Source organism: Phaenicophaeus curvirostris, chromosome 26 (genome assembly GCF_032191515.1).
Source record: "Phaenicophaeus curvirostris isolate KB17595 chromosome 26, BPBGC_Pcur_1.0, whole genome shotgun sequence".
NCBI classification, from domain to species: Eukaryota; Metazoa; Chordata; class Aves; order Cuculiformes; family Cuculidae; genus Phaenicophaeus; species Phaenicophaeus curvirostris.
The window spans coordinates 2,396,017-2,418,444 of NC_091417.1; the positions used below are offsets into that span (position 1 = coordinate 2,396,017).

At 56.9% G+C, this 22,428-nt stretch overlaps 2 protein-coding genes across 2 annotated transcripts in view; both read right to left on the reverse strand.

Annotated features, from left to right (window-relative positions):
• ORMDL3 (ORMDL sphingolipid biosynthesis regulator 3) overlaps positions 1 to 22,428 on the reverse strand; it is a 172,180-nt gene that overhangs the window by 132,297 nt on the left and 17,455 nt on the right. The gene's annotated exons all lie outside the window — the stretch shown is intronic.
• STARD3 (StAR related lipid transfer domain containing 3) lies at positions 143 to 21,783 on the reverse strand. The gene is made up of 15 exons (XM_069877335.1): positions 21,684 to 21,783; positions 14,966 to 15,245; positions 11,634 to 11,711; positions 11,300 to 11,377; positions 11,157 to 11,210; positions 10,937 to 11,054; positions 9,718 to 9,816; positions 8,915 to 8,970; positions 8,026 to 8,118; positions 6,644 to 6,706; positions 5,485 to 5,580; positions 4,863 to 4,942; positions 4,376 to 4,480; positions 2,962 to 3,055; positions 143 to 1,150 (listed from the first exon to the last, which is right to left on the reverse strand). The coding sequence occupies exons 2-15, from the start codon at positions 15,179 to 15,181 to the stop codon at positions 1,046 to 1,048; spliced, it is 1,335 nt and encodes a 444-aa protein (XP_069733436.1). The 5' UTR covers positions 15,182 to 15,245; positions 21,684 to 21,783; the 3' UTR covers positions 143 to 1,045.

Genomic DNA, 22,428 nt, shown 5'->3' on the forward strand with positions numbered 1-22,428 from the left:
GCCCCGAGCTTGTGGCCACAAGAGCCTGGAGGACTCAATTTTGAGCCTGGGGGGGCTACAAGTGGCCCCAGGCCCGTGGCCACTCGTGCCCTGGCCAGGCCAGGGCTCCTCCATGCTTTTATTCACCCAGATTACAAAGGGGTGCAAACAGTGCAAGGCTTTTAATTTTGACGGGTGCCGGCTGGAGGCATCGCCCCTCGCCGGCACGGGGGGGTCCGGACCCCCAGGACGGGCTCCAGGAAGGGGGAAGGAAGGGCAGGGAGCTTGGGGGGCTGGTGTGGGTGCTCCCCGAGTGCTGCTAACGTGCACCCCCGCGTGCGGGGGGGCTTCGCGCTGCTTCCATTTATAGCGCAGAACACGGCACCGGCGCTCGCAGGTAGAAAGAAGCCGCAGTCGCCCCCGCATCCCCCACCCCCCCAAAAAAAAAAAAAAAGGGATAAAAAGTCTCTGCTTAAGGCAAATCACGCTCTGCCTCCACCAGGAGCTGCAGGCAGGCGGGGGACGAGCTGAGCCAAGCCCCAAGGGGAGGTTTGGGCACCACGGAAAAGCCTCACAACGGCCCCCGTGTGGCCCCCCCATGTCCCCTCCTGCAGAGAGTGGGGTGGGGGGCACAACCCTGGGGGGCGATGGCCGTGAAGAGGGACAAGAGCCCGGCCCGAGGCTCTGTCTGGACAGCTAGAGGGGACAGAGCTGTGTCTACACCCCAACGTGGCCTCCTCCAGCCCACCCCTCTCCTGGGGCACAAACCCAAGAATCTGTGGGGTCCCAGAGGAGCCCCCCGAGCCCTGCGCGAGGGGCAGAGGGAGGTCAGACCCACAGGAGGCAGGGGAGGGGTTTGGCACACGACAGTCAGTGGGTTCAGCATCCCGGTGAGGGGGAAGTGTTGTGGGAGAAGGGACCGAGCAAACCCCCAGCCTCATCTCAGCGCTGTCAGGATGGGGGGACCTGCTCGAGGGGACCCGCAGCGAGGCCCTGGGGCCGCAGTGGCTGCTCCCGGCTGTCCCCGGCCGCAGAGGAATGTCCGGCGAGGGCAGGTCCCCGCTGCTCACAGCTTGCCACAAAGCTCGCTGACCCGCTGGCGAAGGTGGAAGGCGAACTCGAACATGGTGGCAGCCAAGCTCTGGTGGATCAGGTAACGCGGCAAGCGACCCTGTGCGGAAAGCAGAGAGATAGGAGTTAGGGCAGCACGGAGGCACGGCTGGATTTGGGGTGCGGGGCTGGCCCCCATCCCACCCCGGCGATGGCAGCTCCGGCTGAGGGATCTACAAGCGCCGCAGCGGGGAGCTGCCGCTTTCAGGGAGCTTCGCTCCGGGGGAGGAACTGAAAAGCGTTTTGATTTCTCTAAAAAAGCCCTGCACGACTCAACCTCAACCGCCTCGGCCCGTGCTCCATTATGTGAAATGCATAAAAAATATAATCCCTGCCTCTGCGTGGGATGGGAGCTGAGGGAAAGCTGGGAGCAGCGCTGGGCCCTCGTGCAGGGTCCTGGGGCACGAGATGGGGGGTCCTGGGTGCAGGTAGGGACAAATGGGGAGTCAGGTAGGCACAGCAGGACCCCCCCCTTTGGATCTAGGGGTTCCAGCAGGGCAGGAGGCAGAGACTTTTCCCTTGAACAGGTTTTCCCTGTGACACAAAAACAGATTTTGGGCCCATTGATCCAGGGGCCATTTCAGGCACCTCCCTAAACTGAGCTCTGTGATGAAGCTCCATCACAGACACAAAAACACACACACGTGTGTGTGTAATTCTCACCCTTGGCTGCAGGAAGAGATGAGCCATGTGCTATAAATACTCCTTCAGGGCCAAAGGAAATAGCAAGACAGCAGAGAAGAGAGGTCTGGGCACCAGCAGAGCCCTTCAGGAAGATGGTGGGAGCAGGCGGGTTATTAATAGCTCGGCCGCTACGGCATTTCTTCCAGCAGCGGAGGCAGGCAGTGGGTGAGTGCTCTCCAGCCCGGGAAACGCAAGAAACATCTTTTCTTTCTGAATCCCATCTTGCACAACCAAGTGGGTTCGTTGTCCCTCCCGAACCACTCGCTACAGAGGGGCGGAAGAGGCATCAGAGCCAAGAAGGAAAACACATCTCCAGGGCAGAGGGGCAGGAGGCCACGCTCTGCTCCTGCTTTCACTGCCCAGGCAAATGCTTCTGCAAATCCTTTTCCAAGTGTCTCCCAAGGCAGGCAGGAGTGGATCCACTTTGTGGGGAGGGAGGGACGTGGGAGGGGAGGGGGCCGCGCAGCTTTGCAGCAAAGCGCTGATGAATGGAGCCTTTGTGCTCGCTGCTGCAGCGCCGTTACCACGTCAACCTTCAGCGGAGGAAGAAAACGGGCCAGCTCCGCTCCCCGCATCCGCCCGACCTCGGCTCCCTTCGTGCTCTGCCTTTTGTCCGGGCCACCAGCGAGGACTCGACGCGCGGCTCTGCAAAGAGCTCCAGATCTGGGTCATCTCTTACAGCCAAAGTGCCTTTTCCCGGGTGCGGACACGGGGCGGTGGGGTTTGTGACAGGGTGTCTGGAAGCAGGCCGTGCCAAGACAGGGAAATCGCCCCTTCGGCAGGGCCCTGGGAGAAGCAAGCAACCAGACACCACTTCACATGCCCCACTTTCAGTCCCCAGAGAGGATAAAAACCTCCTCTCCTCCAGTTCCTGCACACAGAGACGTGAAACCCCTAAGCAAGATCTCTGCCAGGTAAAAAAAAACCTTGTCCCCCTCGCACTGGGGCAGCTTCAGGGGGATAGAGGGTGATTTTCAGGTGGTGTTTAACCTCCACCAGCAAAACTCAAGTCCCTTGAAGGCAGCCTTTGACAAGGAGCTGCTTTTGGAAGCAGCCAGCAGGACGTGAGCCACGGGGAGCGGAGCTGGCCCTCGGCACGCAGCCCGCGCTGCACAGGGGATGCCGGAGCCCACTGGGAAGCTCTGCTGGGGACAGGATACGGCTGTATCGGCAAAGAAGCGCCTTTACCTTCAGGTCCGTGTTGAGAATCCAGATGAACGTGCAGACCCTGGGGTTGCTGGGACATTTCAGTACGATGAATCCTCCAGGCCCATTCTCACCCCTGCAGGGAACCAAGAGGACACAGTTAAAGCTGTTCTCTGACACTCTGGGGTGCACAGCACCGATCCGGCGCCGGCTCCTGCAGCAGCAGCCACCTCCTCTGCCTGGCAGCGAGGATTGGAGCCCAGGGGGCAGGAGCAGATGCGCAGAGAGCACGGGAAGGTGCCTGCTTTGGCTGCAGGCACACGGGCAAGCACGGCAGGACAGGTTTCCCACAGGTGCCTTGGCAGCGGTGGTGCCAGGGCTGCCGCAGGGCCGTGGGCTGAGAAGCAGCCTCTGCCTCTGGATCACGCCAGCGCAGCCGACACCGACTCTTCACAGCAGAGAGGTTTTCCAAGGCTCAGCCCTGTGGAAATGGGGTGCAAACAAGCAGGTCCCAGGAAAGCCAAGCAACCAGGGAAACCGTGTGCAGTCAGGACAGGTTCGGCACCAGGAGGCTCATCGCTGCAGCCCCCAGATCCTTCTCTGCACCATCTGATCCGCCTAGGAGACCAGAGCTGTGCTTGCACATGCAGCCCAAATACAAATTTCCCTTCCCTGTTCAGGAACACACTATTCTTGCTGCACATATCCGTAAAAAGATTTTTCTAGGCCCTGAAGTCCCCGACTCTTAAATAGACTGAGGCAGCTATAACGGCTCTGAGTTAAAATGTCAATTACTTTAACCAGATTATTAGGAAAAACAAAGTCAGCGTGCGCAGTGGCACAGCTGGGCCCCAGGCACCGGAGCAGACAGTAACAAGGAGCCCTTGTTTGTGGAGACTAATCCCACCGAGATCCATCACCAGCCGGGCGAAGCTGTCCCTACGGAAGGGGAGAAGCCAAAGACATGTGGACACTTTGGGAGCCAGTCCATCCTGACGCAGCTTGTTTCACCCACGGGACCATCTCTCAATGTCCGCAGCCTTTAAAGTCAGTAAGGGACTGGCTTACGAGAGGCAAAAGGCATTCGAGAGGCTCAAAGCAAGCCACAGTCAGCTGTTTACTGCCCCTCCGAAATGGCAGCGGGCCCCGTTCGGGAATTAACTGTTACATAAACAGGATGCGGACTGGGTTGGGGTTTGTGCTACTGGTCAGTACCCTCCACTCCCCTGAGCTGGGAAACGCCCGGGCAACGCTGAACAGCACGGAGAGTTTCTTTAACAAAGGAAGAAGAACAAGGGAAGCAAGGTTTAGCTCCGCAAATAGATTAGCTTCCTGCAAACGCTGCCAGAAAGACAGCAGGGTTTTCATTTAAGTGGCTCTTTGCCCTAAGCTTAAGCGAAGCGCATGTGTCAGATACCAGCTAAAAAAAAAAAAAAAAAAAGAGCCTTCCTCTTACCTGACATACTTGGAGAGCGGAGGCTTCAGGCTGTGCGTGGTCGACATCCCTGAGGAAATGTACCTGTCTCTTCTTCTCTCGATCCGGCGCACGTTCACAAAATCCCTAAGCAAAGAAAGGGTGCTGACTGCTTTAAAACGTGCACCAGGACTTGGAAGGAGCAGATCCTGCTCTCCGGAGCGGTGGGAAAGGCGGTGGCAGAGGTATGTCAACACACGGACAAAGCACAGCGCAGCACTGGTATCAGAGAGACCGACTGACTGACTGAGACGGATTTTGAGCTCCGAGACTCTTGCCAGAAACGTCTGGAGGAGAATTCAGGGGCTCCTTGCCTTTGGGAGCGGTAGCCGCACAGTCAGCCAGCCCTGCCTCGTGGGGAGTGGGAGCTGCCAGGGCAGAGCGCTCTCACTTCTGTCAGATGCTTCTCCCTGTGTTTCAGGAGGGGTTTTAGGGGCTCAGTACTAAGCAGACAGTGGCATAAACTGACCTTGGGGAAACGACACCGCCCGCAGCCCCAGCTGCCACATCGTATGAGACAATCGTGTTGTCTTCAATCCGCTGCAAGATCTGGGGTGGGGAAAAAAAGAGAAGAGAGGTTTCCTCAGACCGCGCCTGCACGTCCGGCTGTGCCAACAGCTGGGTGATACGGACTCTCCCCTAAAACAGCACCGGGATTCAAAGCCACCAGGGCATCTTTAGCAGCTGGTGGGAGGCTGAGGGGGACGAGCTCTTTGGCAGGGAGTGCATAGGTTTGTCTCCTGCTCTGGGATGGGTCACTCTGCTTTTCAGAGAGGGAATAGGTGTTGCCTCCAGATCCAACGGCACAAACCACCCAAACCCTCCCAAGCAAAAGCTGGCTTGGCTCAGCCGCTGGCCCATCTCCCTGCCCACCTCACAGGCTTTTGGATGGGCACACGCATGCAGCTGGCTACCACAGAGCATTCGGATCGTATGGATGAGCAGCGGAGATTTAACGCCTCAGTGATTCGGATCCAGCTAAGCTCCAGCAGGGCCTGGGCACCGCTGACAGCCGGTGTTGGACTGGGAAGCTCCATCTCTCCGCTCCAAGGAGCTCCTGTGATTAAGCCATCTTTGTCCGGCACGCTCACCTGGCAAGCTGCCACTGTTCTGTTCCACAGGATCATCTTCTCAGGCTGGAGAATAACCTCCTGGTAAACCGTTTCAGCAGAGCACTGCAGGAAAGCCTGAGGACAGAGCCAGAGCAGTTAGCCAGCCCCCAGCCCCACCTTGGTATGATTATTTTTAAGGAACATAGGGCAGATCCCAAAGAATAAATGCGATAATACAGGAGGGGAGTGGCAAGGCTCGAGCGCAGGCAATGCCAAGGCTGTCATCTCTCTGCCCTGTTCCCAGGGGCTTGGAGGGCGCACGTGGAGTCAGAGGACAGAGCAGACCTTGGATTTCAGCAGTCACTGAGCTGCTGCCTGACGAGGTGTAAAGAGAGGGCAAGTGCCTGTCTGTCCGTCTGCAACACAGCAAGAGAGACAGACCTGTGGGCTGACCCTCCTCTCCCACCCTCACCTGACTTTATCAGGAGCTCTGCTGCATACGCAATTGCTTTGGGAAGTTGCTGAGGAGCCGCTCTGAGCTCTAGCACAGCCAACATTCATTTCTCTACGTCCCCATGGGACAGGGGATCTTTGGAGGCAAACGGTTAATGCAGTAACGTAGGACCATCCAGCTTTTCCTCGGGAATACAGAGCTGCTCCATTGGCAGCTCCTGCCAGCGAGGCAACATATGCACTGGAACAAAGAAAAGCCACCGCAGCACCAATGCTTCATTAAAGCATGGTTTACAGCCAAGCCACTCCAGTGAGAGGGCACGGAGCAAGGCACTTCCGAGCAGCTCCTCTCGATGCCAGGCAGTAGCAGACGCACGCTCAGCCCTGGTCTTGCTGGCAATTAGTTGCAATTAGCCTCCTTGGTCAGATTAGTCCTAGATGCTGGGGTTGGAAGCGAGTCTTGCAGTCACCTGCTCCCACTTCTACCAGCAGAGACCAGGGCCCAGCATATTTGCTGGGGAGTTTGTCTGCCAGCCAAGGGGCTTTCCTGGAGAGATTCCCTAGAGCGTGCGGCGCGGTTCATCTGTCTCAAGCAAAGAGAGTGTGCTTTGCAGCCTGACCTGGCCTGCCAGGGGCAGGAAAGAGGATGAAAGCTGAGCCGTGGCTCTGAGCAGAGCAGTTGCTCTTTGCCTGGACTTCCATAGCCTTTGCACAGGCTATGGAAGAGATCCAGGAAGGTTCTTACCTTTAAAATAAAGGTCTTGCCATGGAAAGGTATTTCAAAAGTGTAAACAATGTCACCAAAGTCCTGTGCAAGAAATAAGAAAGTAACATTTGTGTTAGCAAAATAAATCGCTTCTCTACAGGACCCTCTCCAGCCTCCAGCCATCCCCCCCTGCCCAGGCTGTGACCCCAGCACGGAGCACGTTTCAGATGCACATGCACACATTTCTATAAACAAAACAATATCCAGAGAGGCAGCAGTGATGAGACAGAAAAAGAATCCACCCCGTGCCAGCCTGCAAACTCCCCATCAAGGTCAAATTCTCTTTGTAGCAAGCTACCAAAACCAGGGTAAGAGAAAGGGCTGAGTTTGCCAACACTGCTGTTGTTACCTACATCCGAGAAGAGCCTCCCTGGAGGGGTTAGGGATGGACAGATGATAACCTTTCATCATTAGCCCTGTGTTAAAGTCTGATTAGTCTATTTAAATCCTTCCCCCCTTTGGATAAAGAAAACAATCTGCCCAGCTAGTTTGGCATCACACAATGGATCACTTGACAGGGGAATTTTAAACACCAGATGAGACTGCAGTTTGCAGGATTCTCACCCCATCGGTGTTGCGAGCCCACAGGCAGAAAGCAAGGCTGGGTTTAGGGGGCAGAGACATTGCCCCTCTCTCTCCACCCTTCAGAGAGAGAGAAAGGAGCTCTAGGTACCCCAGAAAAACTCTACTGTAGCCCAGGAATGAACCAGAGCGGCAAGGAAACAGGCAGGGCAGGGCCCGCTTGGCTTTGGGTGCCTCTGTGCAGCCTGGCACGACTTGCAGAGCCCTTTGGCAAAGCCACAGTGGAAAGATGTGAGGCAGAGACAAGTCCCTGATTGACCCTCCAGCACCCACGAGATCCCTGTGGATCTCATGTAGGGGACACAAACAGCTCTGGAGGAGCACTCTGTCCTCCACGCTCTCCTGTGGGCTCCCAGAAAGGCCAGACCCCAGCTTGCCCTGGTCTCTCCAGCATCCCCAAAAGCAAGTTTCTGTGGATCAAGGGCAGAACCTGCAGCAATGGGGCCCCCCAGAACTGCTGCAGGACCAGCGCCTCCACTCCACCCCAGCCCAGCAGCCACAGCTCCAAAGGTGAGCCGTCCACCCCTGCCTGCCTGCAGTCTGGAGGGAGGAGTGACGGGCTCTCTCCTGTCAAACAGGAAGGCAATTAAACGTCTAATTAAATAAGAGGGGATTTTACATTTAACTGAACTGGAATAGATTCCTAATTCAATCAGGTAATTGTAACGCTTGTTAATTTTTCATGTCGCAAGGAGGTTTCAAAAGCCTCGTTTGTCCTCCCGTTTTCGCTAAGCCATCCGTGCTCGCTGCCCAGCAGGTGGGGCAGGGGGGACACTTGCATTGTTTTTCTCGAACTTCCAGTTCTCCTCCTGGGCAAGAATTTGGTCCACAACCTCCATCGCATCTTTGCCTTGTCGGACGTACTCTTTCTCCTAGGAAAGAAGGGAATATTTCATTAGCTGGGTTTGCGGAGAGCCTGAAGTGGGCGCGCAAGGCTTCTACCCCTCACTTCCAGGGGTGGCAGAGGGAAAAGGGGTGTCTCCCATCACCACACCACTGAAATCTCTTAATTTGGGTCACAGAGGCCTCATTTTGGAGCTCAAAGTCACACTCCCTGCCCTGGCTTGCATCCACACACCAGCTGCGTCTACCAGCGAGTCTCCTGCCTTAACGTAAGGCTTTCCAGCAGGCAAAGGGCTACGAGATGTGCAGAGCTTCCTTCTGGGGCAGAGCGGTAGCAGAACTGCTTGGAAAAGAGCACAAAGCAGCCTGTACCCAGCTGGGCTTCAGGGAGGCAAAGGACCCTTCTGTGAGCCACATTGCAAGAGGGGAGAGTTGAGACAATAACCTTCTCAGTGTGTGACCATGTAAACGGGGACCGAAGAGGGCAGGGGAGAGATGAAACAGGGAGGAGAAGAGCCAGAATTCAACCTCTGCGAGATGCTGCAGGGAAAGGCATGCAGCCCTGGGTCTGGGATAATGTTGGAACCCCCTCCTGCAGCAGCCACGATGCCACCAAAGCAGGGAACAGCCGAGGGGCAGGCAGAGCTCCTCAGGCAAACACCCTCAGAGCAGAAGGCTGCAAAATGAGGGACAGGAGGCTCTGGCGCTCTGTGGATACAGCACCTCGATGGGGCTGCAGGATTCTCAGAGGCTCCCACAGCCCTGGATCAGCCTGAAGCCAAGGGGCAGAGATACCCAGCCCCATGCCACGCTGCTTCTGTTTACCTGAGCTGTGAGCGCCTTCCTCCCTGCGCCTTCTTCGTCCGACTCGTTGTCCGACCCTGGGGGTTGGAAAGACAATTAACGCACAGCTGATGAAGACCCCACTTGCACAACCTCCCTCCGACCTTCTCGTGGGGGACAGATGGTGTCTGAACCCCGTGCCCTGTCCGATGGGAAGGGCTATCAGCAGGGATGACCCCAACACAGCCCCGGCCCTGCCTCCTCGACCGGTTCCGCGCTGCAGCCGGCAGGGCAGGCGCCACTCTGCTCTCTGGAAGGCTGAGCACGAACCGGGTGTCAGCTACACCGAGACAACTGCTCCGGCTGACGTCTCCTCGCTCCCGAGCATGGGAGGTCTCCGGAGCCAGCACGAGGCGGTGTCACAGGGCAGTGGCAAGCTGCCAGCTCTTATCCTCACCTGCTTGAGGCAACTTGCCCCCGTGCCCTCATCCCAAGGGCAGCATTTTTCAAGTACTTGAGACACAGCTATGAGCATTTAATCCCAAGACCACAAAAGGCTCTGGTTTCCCACAGAGCTGAAGCCAGGCATGCGGGGCTGAGAGCGCCTCCGCTCTGCAAATGGCAGGGAAACAGTGTGGCTGGGCCTCCTCTGCCCAGGCACAGAGCAAGGAGAGGGGAGGCTGCTCTGCAGTGTCAGTTCTCGGAGGCCCTGCCAAGGTTTGGGATTATGAGCCAGAGCTGAGAGTGGGGGAAGTGATTACGGAGGTGAGGAGACCCAGGAGGAGTGGCATAAGGAGAACGAGCCCAGCAAGGAGACAGAAGAAGGGGAGGAGAGCAGGTCTTACCTGCGAAGGACTCTGGCGGGGAGTAGAACTGCCCCTCGGAAAGGGCACCGGGGTAGAGCAGCGGGCCACGAGAGGCTGCAGCCTGGGCCGCCAGGTACCCTGCGAACCAAAGCACCAGGTTTTACACACAGAGAGTCCAACACTTCAACACCAAGGGGTCCTGGGACCCCCACCACATCCAGCTCAACTCAACCACCCTCCCAGCCATGCTATCCCAGGCAAAGCTGGTCTTCTCGCACTGACACCAGCCAGCCCACAAGCTTTTCAGCTCCTATTGCCTCATCTTTTGTTTGAGACATTTTATCTGCATGGAGATCAATGGGCTCTTTTGCCTGTCAAATCCAAAGGCGATTAAGCATCTAATTAAATAAGAGCTTCCCCTGGAAGCAATTTGGAACCTGAGCCTAATCCAATAGAGGCATTAAACACTTGATCATTTTTCATCTTAAAGCCTCCTTGCAAGACCCAAACATCCTCTGGTGTTTTCCAGTCAGGCAGTGAATTTCTGATGGAGCCCGGCTTGACAAAGGAATACTCCTTCGTTTACGTGCCATTTCCCAGTCATCATCCCTCAGTTGAGCCTGGGGGAGCAACAAATTCCTTCTGCTGCTTCAGGAACAGGCAGCTGTGCCAGTCCAGGCTGAGCAGCCGCTCCCTAGAAGGAGCCCTGGAAGTTCCAGGTGCCCTGCGTGGCAATTTGTAAAGCATTAGGTCAGGCTCGATCTCCGTTTACTCTGAGCTCAGCAACCAGAAGCTGTACGATTACACACACCGTAACTCAACGCTGCGCCCCTGCGATGTCTCCGGGACTGAAGCAATCCTGTTCTAAAAGGTCTCCAGCCCAGATCCAAAGACAGATATCAGAGGCAGAGAGTCCAACAGTCCGCCTGGCATCCATCCCACTGTTTCAAAACAGCTTCTCCGACGAGGAGGTGAGCTCTCGTTTCCAGCCCGTATGGGCTTCGGGATTCAGACATTAGGGAATCTGGCACGTTTTGCTCCACTCAATTAAAAGATGCTTTTTATAATCTGGTATTTTCTTCCCCTGAAGGGACTTATATACCATAACAGAATTGAGTCAGGCACTTCCCATCACAGCCAGCCTGGAGATCACGTCTCCATAAATGTCATCTCTGTCAAGGTGCTGCCAAAGCAGCAGAAACCCCAGGCCTGGTGGTTTGATCTGCCAGCTCCTACCGGAGAGGAGCAAAACACTTACATCGTTCTTCCTCTGCTTCCTGAGTTAGGACTTTAAAATCCAGGAACCACGTCTCCAACCAGGCAATGACAAACGAGACGATAGGAAGCAAATAGCCGAAAGCCCCTTTGGCCAGAAGCTGCGTGGAAGAAAGCAGAAAGCACAGAGAGTTTACACAAACGGGAAAAGAGCAGCGTCAACTCATCACAGAGCAATCCCCTGCGAGCCCACAGCAACCAACCTCAGAGAGGATGACCTTCACAATCAGGAAGGCACTGGATATCAACGTCGTGACCTGAAAATAAACATACACACTTCAGATCCCTGCAAACTCCAAGGAGAATGAGAAAACTGAAAACAGGAAAGGAAAAACTGCCTTCTTACCGCGATGACCCACCAGTGGCGCAGCTTCACAACTGCGTAGGCCAGCAGCAACACAAAAAACCGAAAGAAAGCCAAGACCTTTAAAAACAAAGAGCCACCGACACTCGTTACTGCCCTTGTCCCTCTGCCAGGTGCTGGGAGGATGCAGACATGGAGCAGCTCCCGAGGACATCACTGTCTGCACAAACAGGGTCAGGACAGGCTGAGATCTGCCTGATTTCATTGGGGTGGGCAAGGCTGCGAGGGGACCCCAGCCCTCCTAACACACAGACCCTCCCTGCCCAGCCTGAGCTCCAAAGCTGTTCCCTCACGTGCCGCAGTCTGGGATACTCACAAATATATCAAAGAAAGAGGTCTTGAATCTGTAATTGATGATTTCATCCTTCAAGTTCTTCTGGATGCCATCCTTCGTCTGAAGGGGAGAGAGGAAACCACAAAGCTATTGAGTGCGCTGATAAGAAACTAATGGGAGAAGGAACCCGGCCAAGCAGTGACCGGAGGTTATTGCCAGGTCAGGTTCTGCAGCGGGCATTCAAATGCCTGCTGCTGGCACAGCACGGGCTCATCTGCCAAGGCAGGGCTGGGGGAGGATACAACAGCCCATTTCACCCTCGGTTTCACAGTGAGGAGCGCAAGAGTCTGGTAGCCAGAGCCGGAGCAGCAGGCAGGTACATTAAACACTAGCTACGTGGGAACCGCTCCTCTGGCTCCGCACATCCAGTGCCGCCCACCACAACTCTCACGAACCTAAAGCCCGCGGCCAGACAACACCTCCCACAGTGCCCAGCGCTGAGCAGCGTGCTGAGGTGGCCAAGGAGGCCAACAGCATCCTGGCTCCTATCAGCCATGGTGTGGCCAGCAGGAGTAAAGAAGGGATCATCCCCCTAGACCTGGTGCTGCTGAGGCCGCACCTTGAATCCTGGCTTCAGTTTTGGGCCCATCAGTACAAGAAGGACATTGAGCAGCTGAAGTGCAATCAGAGAAGGGAACAAAGCTGGAGAAGGGCCTGGAGCACAGGGGTTCTGGGAGCAGCTGAGGCACTTGGGGCTGTTTAGCCTGGAGGAGGCCGAGGGGAGACCTCATCGCTCTCTGCAGCTCCCAGAAAGGAGGCTGGAGCGAGGTGGGTGCTGGTCTCTTCTCCCAAGTAACATGCAACAGGATGAGAGGAAATGGCCTCAAGCTGCACCAGGGGAGTCACCACCCCCGGAGAGGTTCAAAAATTGTGTGGACACGGCACTTTAGGACATGGTTTAGTTGGCACGGTGAGGTTGGGCTGGTAGTTGGACTAGATGAACTTAGAGGTCTTTTCCAACCTTAACAGTTCTATGATTCTATGATTCCAAGTCTGTCTCCAGGTGAGAGTTCAGCTGTGCAGAAGGAGATGTGGAGCAAACAGGAAAACTGCAGGAAACCACTTCTCTAGCACCTGAACAAAGCATCTCCCACAGCCAGACCACCAAGACATCTCCCCTGCGAGGGTTCTCAGAGCAGAGGTCACTGGTGGAATTTAAGCTGCGATCGTTCTCGTTGGGCAAAGCATCAAGGGGTCCCACCCCCTCCTTTCTTCCAGGCCAGCTGGCTTCCCACAGCTCACAGCAGCGCTGATCCGCCTTCCAGGAAATCCGACGGAGGAAGTCAACCGTACCAGCAAAGGGGAAGAGGGAGAAGAGGAGGACGAGGGGCAGACAGATACAGACAGACAGCAAGGAAATTCAGAAGAGTCAAAACTGCTTTCTGGGAGCGTGGAAAATGCTCACAGATGAGTTTTCTTGCCTTACCCCGCGACTACCTGGGGTCTGACAGCCTTGGTCCTTTTGACCCCATAAATCCTGTTCTCAGGAGCCTGGAATCACTGTTTATGAGAAAGCGGATGGCTCAGGTAACTGGAACAAATGCTTCACCTTTAGGCTATTGGTTTGAACGCAGCCCAGCTGGCCTGGAAGCTGGTACAGGCTGACAGCTGTTTGATGATCTGTGAGAAACAAGTTGGTGGATCTCAGGCCAGTTCTTGGCAGCTTGGTGTCCTGGCACCCTCTCATCAGACAGTCCAAGGACAGAAGAGGCAGCCACTGGGAAACGGTCCCTCTAGGTCAGGGCTGGTGCTTAATATTCCAGGAGAAGGGGACAGAGCAGTTCTGCATTACTGCTCTGCTGAGCTGCCACCAAATACCTCTTTCCTACAACAGGACCCTGCAGGAGGAATGAGGCACAAGGAAGGCTTTGGACTGCGCTTTCTGAGAGGCTTTTACACACAGGCTGCTGCAGAGGACAAGGAAGAAGAACCATCTGAAGCATCTCTCTGTCTCCGAGAGCAGCGAGCTCGCAGGATGACAGTCTGCAGGCAACAGACATTTAACGAGGGCCAATTTGCTCAGCTTATCTTGCAGCGAAGGAAACCGTTGATAAAAAAAGCATTAGTCATTGTATAAAAATCATTGCTCTTCATAACTAGGCAAATAAGCTCTCCTAATAGCTTTAAATATGCAGCATCTCGGCCCAGGGCCCAAATATCAGCAGTTAGTCACTCATTAATGGCTACCTGCAAGCCCTGCGCTCAGAATTGCCCTGGTGACCGTGCCGGTAGATTTATCTCCCTGGGGCTGGATATTTTGATTTATAAACAGCACCTCTCCAGAGAGCCAGGACGAGTGCAGGAGGCTGGGGTCCAGGACACCATCGGCATGGCTGGAATGTTGGCTGAGAGACGCTTTTTCCTAAGGGGGAGGGGAGCAGGGGTCTCTTCAGCTCAGTGTGGGCAGGGCGAGGGAGCTGCTGGCAATCTGTTAAGCGCAGACACCCAGGAGATAGAGGGCAGAGATAAAAGCTGCTAAGTGAGCGCAGGATGCAGTGCTGATAAATAAAAGCCAGGCACCGGCAGGGCTGCAGGCAGTAGCGCTGGGGTCTATCTGTTCATCTATGCTCAGGTTGTTCCCTAGGAGGACACGCAGTACCTAAAATCCGCCCCCAGCTCAGCTGAATCCAGCTGGGACCAGTTCAGGGAAAATAAACCAAAATACAGCCCAGGGAATTGCTCCAATTGAGGTAAATAAACTGGAATTCCCTGCTCGCTGCAACGGCTGACACACTGAGCAAACGCAGCAGCCCGCACAGGCGTGACAACACTCTGGAGAGGACCGAGCTCCCTGTGTTTCCCTTCGCCTCTGGCTTTCAGAAGCTGAGATGAGTTTGGGTGTGTTGGCAGCAAAGCTCAAGGGCCTTTTTGCCTCTGCTCAGCAGCGGGATGGGCAAGAGGAGGGTCCACACATCCCACCTCGCTCCTCCGGTGCTCCAGGAACAAGACAAAGCCGACGGCTGCTTGGCAAACACACACGAGGCAAGGGGAGGAGGGGACAAACTTGGCCAACTGCTCAACCTGGCGACTCCAAGGGCCCCAGATCTTGTTACACAACCACACGGAGCCCGACACACACGTTAACGACCCTGGACAGCCACGACAGGGCCCCGGCTGCAGGAAATAAGCTGGACTTTAGTTTACACCAACCACGCGGGGGTTTCTCAGCCAGCACAAATCAGCAGAGCGCTGGGAAGAACAAACAAAGACTTGGCCCGAGACTCCTGGAACGGAGCAATTAAAGCAGAGGGAACTGAGTTAACAAAGCACAGCTTAAAAGGGCAGACTCCACCGAGTTGTTTCCCCCAACTTACATTCAGTTCAATTATCCACAACAAAGAGATGAAGAGCAGGTCGAAGGTGACGAAGAGGCAGAAGGTCCGCCTCACGTCCGAGATGGCTTTCCTCTTCTCCGGAGAGAAGTAGCAATACGGGGAGAAGCCCTGGCTCTGGGAGAATGAGGTGCTGATGGACGCTATGGCTGGGAGGCTTCGTTCCAGGTCGTGCTGCAGGTCTGTCGGCTTGCTCATCCTTGACCCAAGCGACCTGGGTCCTACGTCAACTGGGGCAACATCGGCCAAGACAGGCTGTCACCTGTGGGGAGACACAAAGGGGACCCTCAGGTCTCCAGAAACCTTTTCTCAGGGCAAATATTCCCATTGGTGGATCAGATCATGCCTGTTTTATACAGTTCCTGAGGGAAAAGGCTAATACCAGCTTTTTGGGCTGCCAAAGAACCTCCCTCTCCAAAGCAAAGACATCCAGGGCTCCCCCATCTCACCCTGGAACTCCACGCTCGCCAGCACAGGCAGGGACCTTCCTTCCCTCTTGCTCACTGCAGGGAAGGAGGAATCAGCTGTGAAAGGCTCGGAGCTGTGTCGTGACCGTGAAGCCACCACAAGCGGCACTGGGACCCAATGGCAGCCACCACGAACGCGCTCACAGCAGGTTGAGCCAAGCTGGCGGCTACAGTCAGAGAAGCAGATGGTAAACCCGGCGGAGATGCCGCGGCAGCAGGAAAAGGAGCCTCAGGGTGTTTCCACAGAGGCCCGTGATCCAAAAGGGAACAGTTCCCAGGATCCCTGAGCCAGCCAGCCCTCTGCTGCACCGCACCAGCCTCCTCTACAGGGAAACGGGGAGCCGGTCATCCCATCAGCCATGGATCATCATGAATCATGCAATAGTTCGGGTTGGAAGGGACCCCAAAGCCCAGCCAGTTCCACCCCCTGCAATGGGCACGGACACCTCCACTGGATCCGGTTGCTCAAAATCCAGCCTGGCCTTGAACCCCTCCAGGGATGGGGCAGCTACCCCTGCTCTGGGCAACCTGGGCCAGGGCCTCCTCACCCTCACAGCAAAACATTTCTTCCCAAGATCACATCTCAGACTCCCTTCTTTCAGCTCAAAACCATTCCTGCTCATCCTCTCCCTGCACTCCCTGAGCCAGAGCACCTCCTCAGCTTTCCTGGAGCCCGTTTCAGTGCTGGAAGCTGCTCTAAGGTCTCCCTGGAGCCTTCTCTTCTCCACGCTGAACAACCCCAACTCTCTCAGCCTATCCTCGTATGGGCGGTGCTCCAGCCCTCGGATCATCTCCGTGGCCTCCTCTGGAGGAGCAGGAGGCTGCCTTCCATACCTAACTCCAGCCAAGTGGAGCAGCAAGGGGAGCAGGGGCAAGCTCTGCTCAGTCCTAGCGCAGCAGCTGGCAGTGCCAGGCACACGGCCCCGGGGGGAGCGAGGTGCTGAGGGCTGAGCACTGTTCTCACGTAGTCCATGCCAACCATTGTATTAAAATTCTTCCTCTCCGTCAGCACGGCACAAGGAAGCGGCTACGGTAATGGAGCGTGCTAGAGACAAACAAGGAAAGAGGATGCCAAAACAGGTCAGACCAGGGATCTGTCAGTCCCCAGCTCTGCCACCTCCGAGTCCCTTGTGGCAAAAGCACAAAACGCTCCCGCCCAAGGACAATGTCTCCAAAAAGCAAATTTTTTGCTGTGTTAGCGACTTCCCCAGCAGTTCAGCGTCCTCCAGGATCCCAGTGACGTTGGTTTGTCTACAACAGAACACACTTGCAACAACAGGAGGCTCTAGCTACGTGCTGTCTGAGGAAAAGAGCCCTGAGCGCGCCCAGACCAGTGGGAAGGGGTGACCCATGGGGCCAGCGAAGCTGGGGTGCTGTCAAGCCCCACCAGAGCCCCGAGCAAGAGCAGAGTACAACCTGATTTGGGGCAATTTCATGTCCCTGCACCAGCGGCTGCTGCATCCAGTGGCTGCCCTATCCCTGGAGGGGTTCAAAAGCAGGTTGGATGGGGCTTTGAGCAACTGGATCCAGTGGGAGGTGACCCTGCCCATGGCAGGAGGGTTGGAACCGGATGGGCTTCGAGGTCCCTTCTGACCCAAACCGCTCCACGATTCTATGATCCGAGCCCCCAGGGAGTGCCGGGGCTCGAGAGGGAACAAAGCTGGAGTCCTGTCAAGTCCCTGTAAGTCTCTCTCGGAGGCACGTTGGAAGGAGCTGGAAGCCTTGTCACTTTGGATCAGCTGCAATGACCGCAGCCCCTTCGCTGCTCGGAGCGAGGGGCCCATCTCGAACTGAGAAAAGTTAAAGACATCTGTGAGCACTGAATAATGCATCGCCTCGGGCCGGGGCTGCTGCTCCGCTTAGGCAGGGTGTCACCGCTGAGTCCCTCAAACACCGCTTTCCACTTACACGGCCCCCCCCTCCAACTTTCACAGCGCTTTAAAATCACCCTGCGAGACTCACCGGCCGCGTCCCCTCAATGCCGAGGCAGCGCTGGGGCTGCGGTGCCAGGGATGCAGCTGAGGATGGCAGCTGGCGCGAGCCCTGTGCAGCTCAACCAGCCCAAACCCTCTTTTTATTCAACTTCCCGGAGAGGTTTAGCACCACACGCTCATCCCAATCCAACCCGCGACAACCAACTCTTGGGGAAGAACCAGCAACAAGGGTTTTACCTTCAGAGCACCATGGGACACGCGGGGAGAAGCCCAGGTGAGCTCCCCCCGAGTGGAACCGTTCCGTCAGGCTCAGAAAGCTCAGAGCAGAAAGAGCAGGGGCTGATGCGAGCGTGCAGAAATGTGCCTGTTTCTGGGTGACAGATAAATTATTGAGCACCCCGGCGTTGTATTATGCATTCAGACAGCCCCCGCAGCTCCGCACCGGCTGCCGAGGCGCGAGCCGCTTTCGGGGGCTCTCAAGGAGCGCGGCTCTGACAGCCGACACGACAGCGGCACAGGGATCAGGGAGCCCTCAAGGATTTTTTTTTTGGTTAAAACCAAGGGGTTCTGGAGCCTCAGAGGAAAGATTTGGGTTCTTTTTGGTGGTGAGACTTGTTTTGAGGGGGAAGCGGAAGAAGCTGCAGAGACAAGAAGTGATCATGGAAAAGACCTCAAGCTCATCCAGTCCAACCATCAGCCCAAGCCCACCGTGCCAACCAAACCATGTCCTGAACTGCCATGGTCACACTGTTTCTGAACCCCTCCAGGGATGGAGACCCCACCACGGCCCTCAGCAGCTCTGCCAGGGCTTAACCACTCTTTCCGTGAAGGAATTTTTCCTAAAATCCAGTCTAAACTCCCCTGGTGCAACCTGAGGCCATTTCCTCTCATCTCACGGCTAGGGAGAAGAGACCAAGCACCCACCTCATCACAACCTCCTTTTCGGGAGCTGCGGAGAGCGATGAGGTCTCCCCTCAGCCTCCTCTCCAGGCTAACCACCCCCAGGGCCCTGTGATGCCACCCTCAGCAGCGAGCAAGCAAATCCCAGTGGGAAGCAAGCAGAGGGAAGGAGAGTGGGAAGGAGAGGGTGGCTGGTGAAATCCCAAGACAACGCCAAGCGCCGATACCCAGCGGGCGCTGCCGCAGAGGCTGTGAGGCAAAACACCAACAGCCCAGAGCCCATCCCCGGGAAAGGCCAGAGCAGCCCTGGCAAAGCTCGCAGCGCCAAACCCTTCCCTGTGCCACCCCATTCCCAGTGCCAAACCCTTCTTCGTGCCACCCCCTCCCTGGTGCCACCCCCTCCCCACTCTCAGCTTTCAGATTCAAATCACACGCTCCTCATTAGCACACGTTTGCATGTCAATGACACCTCTTACAGCAAGAAGCCTTTCCATCTTGTGACAGCTCTTCTCTTTTTCCTCCCGCGCCCCCGACTTCCCATTAATGCCTCTTCTCTGCTCACATGATGACTTCTACCACTAATTCTCGTGTCACCTCTTCTGAAAGCTGCAGCCTCTGCAGCAACGGCTGCACCAGGGGAGAAAACGCATGAAGATGGAGCGGGACGGAGCCTTTTAGAGGCACCAGCCACGCGTGTTTCCCTTAACACACGGCCAAGCTTCCTACATGGAGAGATGCCTTTAAATAAAAAAGGTGAATATTGAATTAGACACTAAACCTCAAGCCAAAAAAGCCAGGAGATGACCCCGCGCCTTCAGCAAACCACAGATTCCCTGGCACATCTGTAGCCAAGCCCCTGCAGGGCCAGGGCTGTCTGGGTTTTGAGCAGACCCAGATCCTGTGGTGATGGCTCAGTGTGGAGCTCTGCTGCGAGCTGTCCCTGCACCCATTTGGAGCATTCCTTACAATCACAGACTCATGGAATGGTTTGGGTTGGAAGGGACCTCAAAGCCCAGCCAGTTCCACCCCTGCCACGGGCAGGGACACCTCCACTGGATCAGGGGCTCCAAGCCCCATCCAACCTGGCCTTGAACCTCTCCAGGGATGGGGCAGCCACCACTGCTCTGGGCAACCTGGGCCAGGGCCTCCCCACCCTCACAGCAAAACATTTCCCTGAAAGATCCCATCTCAGCCTCTCCTCTTTCAGCTGAAAACCCTTCCCCCTCATCCTATCCCTGCACTCCCTGATCCAGAGCCCCTCCTCAGCTTTCCTGGAGGCCCTTTCAGTCCTGGAAGCTGCTCTAAGGTCTCCTTAGAGCCTTCTCTTCTCCAGGCTGAACAACCCCAACTCTCTCAGCCTGTCCTCATACAGGAGATGCTCCAGCTCCCACATCATGTCTGTGGCCTCCTCTGGACTCGCTCCAACAGCTCCATATCCTTCCCATGCTGAGGACTCCAGAACTGAAGCACCTTCTGGGGCTGAGCTGAGTCCTTGGAAGGGTCGCCCTGCCAGATCCAATCCGGGCTGGCTCCCCACACAACACTGACAGGGGACAGCGGAGTGACGAGGGGGATCAGGGCCACAACTTTCACCTGTCTGTGACACTTGCAAAAGGCCAGGAGCTGCCGCTGGGCGAGTTCAGTGTCCACGCAGGCACCCGGTGTGGGCACAGAGACCCTCGGGGAGCCCAGTCAGAAACAGGGAGACTCAGAGGGTGTGTGAAAATCACACTTCCCCAGAGCTGTGTTTGCTTGCAGCCCCTTTGCCCCAGTCCTTTCCCTGTGAGACACGTCCACAGAGCTGGAGGAAGCAGCTCCTGCTGTAGCAGTCCCTCTGACCCACTTCCCTCTCCTCGTTAGCTCTCTATACTAATTTTCAGAACACTTCAGCATCAGCGTGGTTCTCTGCGGCCACAGCCAGCACCGAGCCTCAGGTCCAGCCCCTCGTCTGCCCACCCAGGGGGCTCTGATGGGTGTCAGACCAGTAGCTGGGAATGGGGATCCCCCAGGACTGAGCCCCCAGGAGCTGGGAATCGGGATCCCCCAGGACTGAGCCCCCAGGAGCTGGGAATGGGGATCCCCCAGGACTGAGCCCCCAGTAGCTGGGAATCGGGATCCCCCAGGACTGAGCCCCCAGGAGCCGGGAATCGGGATCCCCCAGGACTGAGCCCCCAGGAGCTGGGAATGGGGATCCCCCAGGACTGAGCCCCCAGCGAGCTGGAAATGGGGATCCCCCAGGACTGAGACCCCAGCGAGCTGGAAATGGGGATCCCCCAGGACTGAGCCCCCAGAAGCTGGGAATAGGGATCCCCAGGACTGAGCCCTGGCGAGCTGGGAACGGGGATCCCCCAGGACTGAGCCCCCAGGAGCCGGGAATAGGGATCCCCCAGGAGCCGGAAATAGGGATCCCCCAGGACAGAGCCCCGGCGAGCTGGGAATGGGGATCCCCCAAGACTGAGCCCCCGCGAGCTGGGAATGGGGATCCCCCAGGACTGAGACCCCAGGAGCTGGGAACGGGGATCCCTCTGGCACCAAACCTGTAAAGCTAGGAATGGGGAACCCCTCTGGGACCAAACCGGGGTACTCAAGCACTGAGAACCCCAGGAATAAGACCCAGGGAGCTGGGAATGGCCTTCCCCCACTGGAGCTGAAGCTGAAGAGCTGTGAGAACAGGCCCCACCAGGACCAAACCTGGAGAGCTGGGAATGGGGAACCCTGGGCTTGAACCCCAGGGAGCCGGGAACCCCTCAGGACTGAACCCCAGAAGGCTGGGAATGGGGAACCCCCAGGAATGAGCCTTGAGGAGCCAGGAACGGGGAATCCCTGGGACAAAACCTGGGTTCTTGGGAATGGGGAACTCCTGGGAGTGAGGCCTGGGGAACCAGGAATCCCACTGAAATTGAACCTGCAGAGATGGGGACCCCCCCCCCCGGGGCCTGAAGCTCGGGGAGCCGGGACCGGTTCCCCCCGGGATCAAACCTGAAAGGCCAGGAACACGGAACCTTGTGATCAAACCTGGGGAACCGGGAACGGGGAACCCGCAGGGCTGAATCCCAGGGAGCCGGGAACTCCTCTGGGATCGAATCTAGAGCCTTGGGAACGGGGAACCCCCCGGGGATCCAGTAACAAGGAACACCCGGGACCAAACCTGGAGACTCGGGAACCGGGAACCCCCCCCGGATCGAACCCCCGGGGCAGCTGGGAACTGGGAACCCCCAATAGTGAGGCCCAGGGAGCTGGGAACGGCGAAAACCCGGGACCGAACCTGGAGACTCTCGGGAACCGGGAACCCCTAGGGCTGAGTCCCGGGAGACCAGGAACGGGGAAACCCCGGGACCGAAGCCCTGGGCCTCGGCGGCCCCGGGAGCGGGGCTGGGGCTGAACCCGCGGTACCGGTACCTGGTGCCGCCGCTGCCGCCCGGTGCCGGGCCCCGCCGGAAGCCACCCGAGCCACTTCCGGCCCCGCCGCCACCTCCGAACCCGGAAGTGAAATTCGAGGCGGCGCCGGCGCCGACCACTGGCGGCCGGGAAGGGGGGTTGGGAGAGACCATTCCCCATGGGGGGGGGTCAGTGGGGCTGGGATGAACCATTCCCTATAGGGAGGGATTCAGTGGGGCTGGGAGGAACCATTCCAAATGGGGGGGGTCAGTGGGGCTGGGATGAACTATTCCCTATAGGGAGGGATTCAGTGGGGCTGGGAGGAACCATTCCCTATAGAGGGGGATTCAGTGGGGCTGGGATGAACCATCCCAAATGGGGGGAATCAGTGGGGCTGGGAGGAACCATTCCCTATAGAGGGGGATTTAGTGGGGCTGGGATGAACCATCCCAAATGGGGGGAATCAGTGGGGCTGGGATGAACCATTCCCTATAGAGGGGGATTCGGTGGGGCTGGGAGGAACCATTCCCTATAGAGGGGGATTCGGTGGGGCTGGGAGGAACCATTCCCTATAGAGGGGGATTCAGTGGGGCTGGGAGGAACCATTCCAAACGGGGGGAATCAGTGGGACTGGGATGAACCATTCCCTATAGAGTGGGATTCAGTGGGGCTGGGAGGAACCATTCCCTATAGAGGGGGATTCAGTGGGGCTGGGATGAACCATTCCAAAGGGGGGGAATCAGTGGGGCTGGGATGAACCATTCCA